This window comes from Gracilinanus agilis, chromosome 1, assembly GCF_016433145.1.
Source record: "Gracilinanus agilis isolate LMUSP501 chromosome 1, AgileGrace, whole genome shotgun sequence".
Classification (NCBI taxonomy): Eukaryota; Metazoa; Chordata; class Mammalia; order Didelphimorphia; family Didelphidae; genus Gracilinanus; species Gracilinanus agilis.
In genome coordinates this window covers 700,547,448-700,557,566 of record NC_058130.1, presented here as the reverse complement: position 1 = coordinate 700,557,566, position 10,119 = coordinate 700,547,448, and the positions used below count along the sequence as shown (strand labels likewise).

General features: G+C 42.2%; 1 protein-coding gene across 1 annotated transcript; it reads left to right on the top strand.

The window, feature by feature from the left end:
• The first annotated feature begins 782 nt into the window (after positions 1-782).
• LOC123231984 (lymphocyte antigen 6D-like) lies at positions 783-9,674 on the top strand. The gene is made up of 3 exons (XM_044658310.1): positions 783-842; positions 7,785-7,883; positions 8,452-9,674. The coding sequence occupies exons 1-3, from the start codon at positions 791-793 to the stop codon at positions 8,661-8,663; spliced, it is 363 nt and encodes a 120-aa protein (XP_044514245.1). The 5' UTR covers positions 783-790; the 3' UTR covers positions 8,664-9,674.
• The last annotated feature ends 445 nt before the right edge of the window (positions 9,675-10,119 follow it).

The window sequence follows — 10,119 nt, the reverse complement described above, 5'->3', positions numbered from 1 at the left end:
GAACTTTAATTGCTCTGGTTCTCCGTGATTTCTTTTTGTATTGTTATTCAAAGAGCACTTCCCACCTACACCTACAGTCACACTTGGTGTTATTCTATTTGGCACTATTCTATGATTGCCACATTTATTGGAGGAAATATTGGCTCCCTGATGAGATTAGAAGCTTTGAGGGTAAGAATTTGATTACTTTCTCTTCCTTCTTCTGACTCCCCCAAAGGATCTGGAGCCCAATAAGTTTAGCACAGCTTGGGTAGTTGATTGAACAAGGTGGACAAGGGTACATACTATAATAGGATTTTAGAGTTTTAAAGAAAATTAGAAATGATTTAGTCCAAATCCTTCATGTCACAGATGAGAAGTTCAGAGAGGAGAGGTGAAATAGCCAACATCATGCATATCAAAAGGAGAGTTATTAGGAATCCACGTTCAGGTTGTCTGACTTCAAATCTAGTGCACTATTCAATACTCTTGGGAAGGGATAAACTTTCTCTCTTTCATGGAATCTAAACCCAACCCTAGGAGGTTGTCAATGGGCAGGGAGATGGGAAATTCCAAGAACCAAGGGGTTGGGTCTGGCAGGGGTTTTGAGCAGGTTGAGGCACATTCCTAGGATGATTCAAAGATCCCAGATCCTACTACCAATTAGTTGGACCTGTGCCTGGGGCCTAGCCTCCCCTTTCCCGTCACCACCACCCCCTTCCTGTCCCATAGCCTGTCCCCAGATGGGGCTATAAGACCTCTGTGGAGAGAGGAGGGGCCCTCATTCTACATTGAGTGTGATCTCAGCAACATGAAGTCTCTCCTGATGCTCCTGGCAGTGGCTGCCATCACCATAGTACAAAGTAAGAGGATAAAGGTCTGGGGAGGTGGGAGGGGACTACCCTATGGGGCTGGGGGCTCTTCCAGGGATGGGGGAGATGGCCCCTAAATCCTGGGTCACCGAATCATACTTCAATACTCCCCCAAACCCATGATTTCTTTGGTGTGAACGCTTTTTAAAAATGCAAATCCTAATTTTTTTCACACTTTAGTAGAAAACTTCATGGATTAGTGTAGTAGATGAAAAATCCATATTTGGTGGCCAGTTTATGGTGGTAGAGACATTAACTAGTCTGGGCCTTGGATGACAGACCTAGAATCTATCACCAGGCCCATACTTAATGGTTTGGTAGAACTCATCAGGAACTCCGGTCAATTGAACAGCTTCTCAAAACCAAGGGTCATCTCCATAGCACAGAGGGATAAAATCATAAAATGAAAAGATAGCAGAATTTGAAAATGTTACCACTGCTTGGACCATAGTGGGTCAGAGCCAGGGCAGCCTTAGAGCGTAAAACATTCTATTAGATATTGAGTATTACTATTATTATTGGATGAATTCTCAGAATACGAATGCCAGAGCTAGATTAAAATTTAGAGACCACCAAGTTTACCACATTCCTTTTAAGGATGGGGGGAAAACTAAGGATCAGAAATAGAAACTGAGGGGGCAACTGGGTTGCTCAGTGGATCAAGAGCCAAGTCTAGAGATGGAAGGTGCTGGGTTCAAATCTGATCTCAGATGCTTCCTAGCTCTGTGCCCCTGGGCAAGTCACTTGACCCCTATAGCCTAGCCCTTATGGCTATTCTGTCTAGGAACCAATACATAGCATTGATTCCAAGACGGAAGGTAAGGGTTTAAAAAAAAAAAGAAGAAGAAATAGAAACTGATATGCCTATGTAGAAACAATTCTAACTACCTCAATGTGTCTTTTTAGGAATTAATATTAATGTTAACTCCTATTTCTATTAAACATCACAGATATATTTTACTCTACAATTCTAAGAAGTAGGTAGTATAAAGACTATTATCTCTATTTTATAGATGAAGAAACTGAGGGTCAAGGACAATGTGTGATTTATTCAGGGTTACATAGCTAATAAAAATTTAATTCAACTCAACTCAATATAATTGACCTTCCAGTATTTAGCTCAATTCAATACAATTCAATGTATTGCAATTTGGTTGAATGAGGATTAAAATTCATTTTCAATTTGATTTAATTGACTCAATATCACTAGAATTGAGGACTTTTGTCAGGCTTCTTGTTCTCTTGATTATTCAACATGGTATCTCTCAGATGAATAGCTTTTTTTTTTTTTTTTAGGAATAGTATGACATTCTAGATACAGAGAATGATTTCTGGTCTTATGCGGTTATCTCTTCCATTCACTGTGTGGCCTTAGGCAAGTAACTCTCCCTTTCTAAGTCTCAACTAACCTGACTCCATAACCTTTTATTCTATTTTTTAAATTTAAATTTAATTTAATTTTAATTTTTTAAAAACATTTTAAAGAAGTATGTATATGATTAAGGTTGGGTACCCAGTTATTCAGACCCTCATTGGAACTTGACTAGTTGAAACTCGGGTCTAGCTCAATCCTTCTCTCTAGTGGCCACTCCAGGCCTGGAAGAGTTTGGGTCTTCACCCAGCCTAATCTAGACTGTGATCCCAGCTGCCACTCTGCCACTTGGGGACAAAGAATAGATTTCTCTCTATGTCACAGGTTGCGCCCATCTCTCCCCCATCTATAACATCTATACCCAGTTAGTACTGATTTCTTCTTTTTCTTCTTTTTTTTTACCACTCACCTTCCATCTTAGGATCAACACTGTGTATTGTTTCAAGGCAGAAAAGTGATAAGGACTAGGCAATGGGGGTTAAGGGACTTGCTCAGGGTCAATCAGTTAGGAAGTGTCTGAGGTCAGATCTGAACCCAGGACCTCCCATCTTCCGGTCTGGTTCTCAATCCACTGAACCACCCAGCTGCCCCCATTTAGTACTGATTTAAATGAACATTTCAGGACTGAGGGTGAGTTTGTATGTGGTTGTGTGTGATTACATAGGTATGTATGTGGCCATGGGTAATTGGGAGTGGGCGATCTTGTCTGAGCATGTAGCTCTCTTTGGGTATGTGGTTATGGTGATGGTGCAAGACTGAGTGGGGTTATAGGTGTAGATGTGAAGGCGTGTGTGTGACTGTGCGGGAATAAGTATGGGATTAGAGTTCAAAAGTAAATCTTGATTATGCTTGATAATGTTTCTGGTTGAGTATGACCATGGAAGAAGGTAAGAAAACCTTGGCCAAACATGGAAAGGAGGTCATCTCTCTTGGTTTGCCTCTCCAACATCGCTTTCCTTTCAACTCCATACCTTGGGGGGGGGGGCACGGAGGCTCTCTAGGGGATCCCTTTCTTCTTGTGAGACTCTTCCTGTCTTCTTTCAATTCATTCCTGAGATTTCCTCTACTTCTGAAACCCCCTTTATATTGACCATATTCTAGCTCCTGTTGCCTAGTTCAACCTTAGAGCTTTCTTAATAACTCTTGAGATCTTCCTCTTTGATCAAGGGGGGGAATGCTTGGCGCAGGATTTGTCATAGACAGTTCAGTGAAGATAGAAGGAAGGAGACAAAAATAGGGAGAAATGATCAGAGAAAGATCTTTAGCAGACCTCAGAGGCTACCTAATTTACCCTCCCCTTCCCCACCTCCAATTTTACAGATGAAGAAATTGAGACCCAGAGATATGAAGTAATTTGTCCAAGATCACACAGATAATAAGTGCTCAAAGGGAAAGTTGAACCCAGATCCTCTGACTCAAGAGCTGGTGCCCTTTCTATAGCGGAAGGGTGGTGGTAGGGAAAAAAGAATCTTGAGCAGGTAGTGGTGACCTGGATCCAAGTAGTAATTCAATTCAGTTAAAACTTGCTTTCATTTCAATCCTACTCAACCGAATTCAATTCAGCCCAAACTCAATTCAATCCAAAGCAATGAAATTAAAGTCAGTAGAAAAAAATTCAAATGAATTCAGTTGTAGCTAACTCAGTTGACCTTCTTCCATTCAAATCAACACAATTCAATGTGCTGCTATTTAATGGAATGAAAGTCAATTCATTTCAACTCCACTGATTTCAGCCAGACTCAATTTCTCAGGCCGTAGATTGATCATCTACGTTATAATCTGTGTTGCGGGCTATGAGAGAGGAAGAAGACCTACTCCCATTCTTAGAGATGAAATAGCATTAATAATACTCCTACTGCTGACCTCTCAGAGCTATTGTGAGAATCAACCGAAAGAGAGAAACAAACATTTATTTAAGTACCTATTATGCGCCAGACATGGGGCAGCGAGGTGGTACTGGGCTTGGCATCAGGAAGATCTGAGTTCAAATCTGGCTTTAGACACTTACTCACTGTATGACCCAGGGCAAGTCAGTTAATCCTTACTTGCCTTAGTTTTCTCATCTGTAAAATGAGCCGGAGAAGGAAATGACAAACCACTGCAGTATCTTTGCCAAGAACACTCTATAGACAAAAAGTTCATGGGGTCACTATAGAGCTGGAAATGACAAAACACTAACAAATGTGCCAGGGATTTTGCTGTGCAAATTTACAAATATGACCTCATTGATCAGAGCCAACAGATTAAATGGAAAACATTTTATCAACCTTAAAACACTGTATAATGTCTATATTTATTATTATAACCCCCCTCATTTTCCAGATGAGGAAACTGAGGCTCAGATATAGAAAGAGTATTACCCAAAGTCACGTGGAAAACTGTTAAAGTCAGGACTGGAAGATAGGTGTAAGATCTTCCACTGGTCAACACTGCCTTTCAAAGGAGCTGTTCATAATGCTACCTATTTGATAAAGTTTTGAAATCCACTCTTGCCTGAAAGTGTTTTGAAAATACCTTCTAGTCACTCAGTCAGCAACCATTTATTTGTCACTGTGTACCAGTACTGGCACTTACTGGCAAAGACATTCTCCACTCATATGCCAGTAGGTATGAACAAGATACATACCAGAGAAATTGGAGATAATTTCAGAGGAAAGGCATTCCTATTAAAGGAGATTAAAAGCTTCCTGAAAAAAGCAGGGATTGGGGCAGCTGGGTAGCTCAGTGGATTGAGAACCAGGTCTAGAGATGGGAGGTCCTGGGGTCAAAGTGTCCTCAGACCCCGGGCAAATAACTTAATCTCAGTTTCCTGGCTCCTACTGCTCTTCTGCCTTGGAACCAATACTTAGTATTGATTGAAGACAGGAGGTAAGGGTTTAAAAGAAAAAAGAAAAAAGAAAAAGCAGGAATTTTGTCTGAGACTTAAAGGAAGTCAAGAAGAAGGGCTGGCCCAAGGCACCGGCAAACTCAGCAGGGATCTTGGATGTTTTGTGTTGAGGACACAGGTGCTAAAATAGTATATGGTAGAGAAATTGTATATTTTAAGAGCACAAATATTTATTGTGCCAAAAGTACCACCAGATCTAAAAGGTTTGTCCAGGTCACAGGATGGAGGGGATAGAACCTTTAACAAGGAGAAACAAATTTGTATGTGTACTGAAATCTGAAGCTGGTTTGTCATAGAAAATGGGTAGCTAGGTGGGACCGTGAATGAACTAACCCTGGGATTCAGTGAATCACATTTCTGTGAAGCCTTGCTTTGGGATAATGAGGCTATAGTGTGGGAACCACTTCGTAGCAGAATACTCAAACTTCAGGTCAAGTAACCATCTGGGATGGGAGATAAAGTCATATGGAACTGGCCTTAGAGTCAGAAAAACAAGAGTTCAAGTCCTTTGACCCTTAACTAGCTGTGGAACTGTGGGAAAGTCACTTAACATTTTGGCTCACCCAGACAGAATAGAGAGTGCCTTTACTGAAATTCCCTGCATAAATGAAATCATAGATCTGGAAGAAGAGTGGAAAGGAAAGAAAGAGAGAAAGAAAAAGACATGCAGAGACAGAGGGGGGGGAGAGAGAGAGACAGAGACAGAGACACAGAGAGACATGCAGAGATGGAGAAAGGGATAGACAAACAGACATGTGAGGGAAGAGGGAAAGGAAGAAGGAGAGACAGAGAGAATGAGAATTGATCAGTACTAGGCACTCGATTTATCTGAGTTTTATATCATGCTGTTGTAGAAACAATACAATTTAATCAGAAACCCTGCATTTCAGCTTCAGTTTACTCCTTACTGGTGATTTCAAGTCCCTTTAACTCTCTGGTCCTCAGTTCCCTTACCTGAAAAATGAAGAGATCTCTAAAGCTTTTAGAGAATGCCCTTACACTTAACTCTCACTGAAAGACCTTATACAACTCTCTTCCCTATTCAGGTCTCAGTTTCTTATGTGTATTTTAAGAGATCAATACTTAATGATTTCTCAGAGCTCTTTCAGCTCTCCCATTGGGTGCTCCAATAATAACTAATATTTGCAAAGGTTTAATGTTTACAAAAGGCTTCAATCTTATTTTTTTACAATAGCCCATGTGTTATTATCTCCATTTTAAAGATGAAGAAATTCAGAAGGGTTAAGTCACTTTCCTATGGTCATAAAGCTACTAAGTTCTGGAGATCCCCACAATCTTATCTAGTTGCTTTTCTTTTTCTTTTTTTTTTCTAAATGTTACTATCTCTCTTAGAAATACAGTATACTAAGAATTGGTTCTAAGGTAGAAAAGTGGTAAGGGCCAGGCAATTGGGGCTAAGTGACTTGCTCAGGATCATACAGCTAGGTAATTGTTTTTCACAAAGCATGACTTGAGGGACCTTCACTATCCCAGCTGCTGTTCTCTGGATAGCTGCTCTCCCTTCCTAAAGGATGCTACCCTCTTACCAGGGTAGCATGCAGGGGAACCATCACTTCCCTTCCCCAGATACTCCAGCTTGGTGGGGGTAGCCTAAGATTACATTTCTTTGACTGCCATATCATGCTTTTAGTTCAGATGGAGCATGCAATCCATTAATACCACAACATGTTTTTTTCCTGTTGAATTGCAATCTACTTAAACTTCACATACCTTGCATTTGGGAACCTGATTTTTCAACCCGTTTAAAGACTCTGCACTTACTTTTATTTAAATTCCAACTTAAAAGATTTAACTGAACATTCTAGCTTGCTGAGATGTTTTTGGCACCTGAAACTGCCATCCAACATGTTTTTTATCTTTCTGGTCTTTGTAGGCTGGGTCTTAGGGTGCCCAAGTGACTAGTCTATAGTCACATATAGCTAGAGAGTGTCTGAGGTGGGATTTGAACTCAGGTCTTCCAGATTCTGTATTCAACCCTCCTAACTCCTGTGCCAGCTGGCTGGCTATATTAAATGTAAATGTAAATGTGTGTCTATTCACATCTGTACATGCTGTCTCCTTTGACAGAACATAAACTTCTTGGGGGGGCTGTCAGTGCTATACTATGTCTCTGTATCCCCAGCTTATAGTTTATAAGTGCTTAATAACTGCTTTATTTGATTGATTCATAAATCAGAAAGAGAAGACTGATGAGAATCATTTAAGCAAAGGTGAAGGAACCATTTTCTAGGGATACCATTGGGGGATTTTCCATCAGGGATACGTTGGACTAGATGACCTTGGGTCTCTGACATTCTGGGATTCTGGGACTCTGGGAAAAGGGCTAAGGAGGGGCCAAGAATGGGCAGCTGGAAAAGGAGGAGCAGGAGAAAGGCCTCTCCATGTGCTTCTAAAGCCACTTACAGCTATACCCTGTGTCTTTCTCTGACTCCAGGACGGAGCTGAGTTCCCTCTTCAGACTGGAAGAGATGGGATTGTTGGGGCCAGGCAGAGGAGCTGTGGTTTCTCCAGCTCGCCCCCACTCCCACTCCAAACAAAGGAGATAGGAAAGATGGGGTGGGTCAGGTCCCTGAGCCAACCCCTCACCACCCAAGGTCCTTGTACAAGTCCAGAGAGCCCTGGACCATCTGACAGGTCATTCTTATACCCACAGCCCAGGCCCTCCAGTGTTACGTGTGTGAAAGTGCTGACAATTGCGACAAAACATTAACCTGTCCCAGTTCTTCCCGGTTCTGCAAAACATCCTTCAACTGTGAGTATCTGAGAAAAGGTGGAGAGATGATTCCTTCCCATGCTCCCCACTTTCTTCATATTCCAGTATGAGACAGTGGTAGGGCTTTATGAAGATCCTTCCAGGCAACAGAGCCAGGACAGAGGAGATTGCACCCACTGGGGAGATGATTTAGGGCTGGTGGGGCAGAACTTCTAGTCGGAGTGGGATACTCTAAACCAGAACTAAATGGAGGTATTTAACTAAGAGTGACAGCGAGAGTAATGGAGGAGATTACTGACACTGATGAAGATGGTGATGGGATGAAAGTGGTGTTAGCAAGGCTGGTGACAGTGATGGTTGGGACTGTAATGAGGGGATGGTGATGGGAGTATGCTCATGAGTGTAATGGGGGAGATGGTAAGATGGTGATAATGATGACTTCTGAAGTGTTAGGGATAGCTAGGCTAAGGTCTGGGACTGGAAGGGGACTAAATTTCAGAGAAGAGAGGGCTTGATTTGGGGGATCAGGGAACTGGGATTGGTGGGAAGACTCCGAAGGGTGTGCAGATGATGTCTGTGTGACAACTTCTCTCTCTGTATCCTACAGACGAGCCATTGTTAGGGAACCTCGTGAAGAAGGAATGTGCTGACAACTGTATTCCACAGAATGGTGATTCATCTGGGACCCCCAAGGTCCGGTGCTGTTCATCAGACCTGTGCAACCACAAAATTGAAAACTCAGCTCCTGTCCACACAATCCTCAGCCATGCTGTCCTGGGCCTCAGCCTCACCCTGGCACTGTTCTCTGTCCTCTATTGACCCTGAGCCAGATCACAACCCGCTACCCTCACCCAAAGCCTGTCCTGGAAGGTTCTGAGCCTTCTCTTCACACGACTCCAGCACAGCTTCAAGTTCCTCATCAATCCATCTACTCCTTCCCCAGGCTCCTCTCAGACTCCCAAGATAAGGGACACACAAGGAAAGGGGTACTCATTCTGCTCCCAGGGGTCCAGGAAGTCAATTCTCCTCACCTCCCTCAAAGTGTAAGCATTCCAACTGGCCTCTCAGAGTCACCCTCACTAGGCACTCCTACCAGATCTATCCAGGGACTCACAGATGCTGGCCCCATTAAAGAGGATCACTTCTCAGTGGCTCCTTGGTGTGCATCTGGAGATGAGGAGGAAGAATGAGGAAGAAGGTGTAGGACTCCAAAGTTATGAAACAGGAACTAAGCAACCACAAGCTAAGGACTTTACAGCCAAGACTTTTTCGAGATCCCACGGTTACTAACAACAGAATGTTCGTTGTGGCACAATGTAACTAGGCTCCCAGAAGAACTGTGTACACCCTGCAACTAGCTTAAAAGCACATGCTTCCCTCACAACAGGGTCCAGGTAGGCACACCAGATTCTGGTGGCTTGGACCCTAGTTTGAGCTAGCAATAAAAGTTCCTTTTGCTTTTACATTGTTAGTGAAGACTCATCCTTGCAATAGGGATCTGGACTGGGCACAACAAAGGAATGTCCCAGCATTGGAACAATGGAAAGATAAATAGATTTGGGACCTGGAGTACTGGGTTTAAATCCTGATTCTGTCATTTATTAGCTGTATGATCTTGGATAAATTGCTTCAATGGGCCTCAATTTCCTCATTTATAGGAGTGGAATCAAATAATCTCTATAGTCCCTTCCAGCTTTAAAATCCTATGTTCCCTAAGAGGCTGAGCAGGAGGACAGAGGGAAATCATTTCAGTCCCACAAGCTTTTGTATTGTTTCTGTAAGCTCATATTTTATTTTCTACTCAATAATAAAAAATAACTAAAATGAAAAGAAAGTTGCATTTTTATTTATTGGATGAAGGAGGGAGAAGAAGGGACAGGCCTGGGCTAGGCTGGGAAGGTTTTAGAGGACCCATGCTGAGCAATTGCTCAGCAGGGTTAGAAGCAGAGTTAGTCGGTCTCTTCCCCACTTTTAAGCAAGCTATATTCAGCCTCTCTGGAACTGATCAGAAAATATTCTGAACCTAAAAAAGCAAGGAAGAAGGGGTATGCATATATATATACGTGTGTGTGTGTGTGTATATATGTATATATCTTTTGGGGGGGTTCCTATTTTAGGATTTTGGGGTTCCTATTTTAGGATTTGTATTTATATTTATATGATATTTATATATACACACACACAAACACAAATCCTAAAATAGGAACCCCCCAAATAGAAACACACATGTACATGTGTGATATATACCACTGCAGAGCACTATGGGCATAGTGTT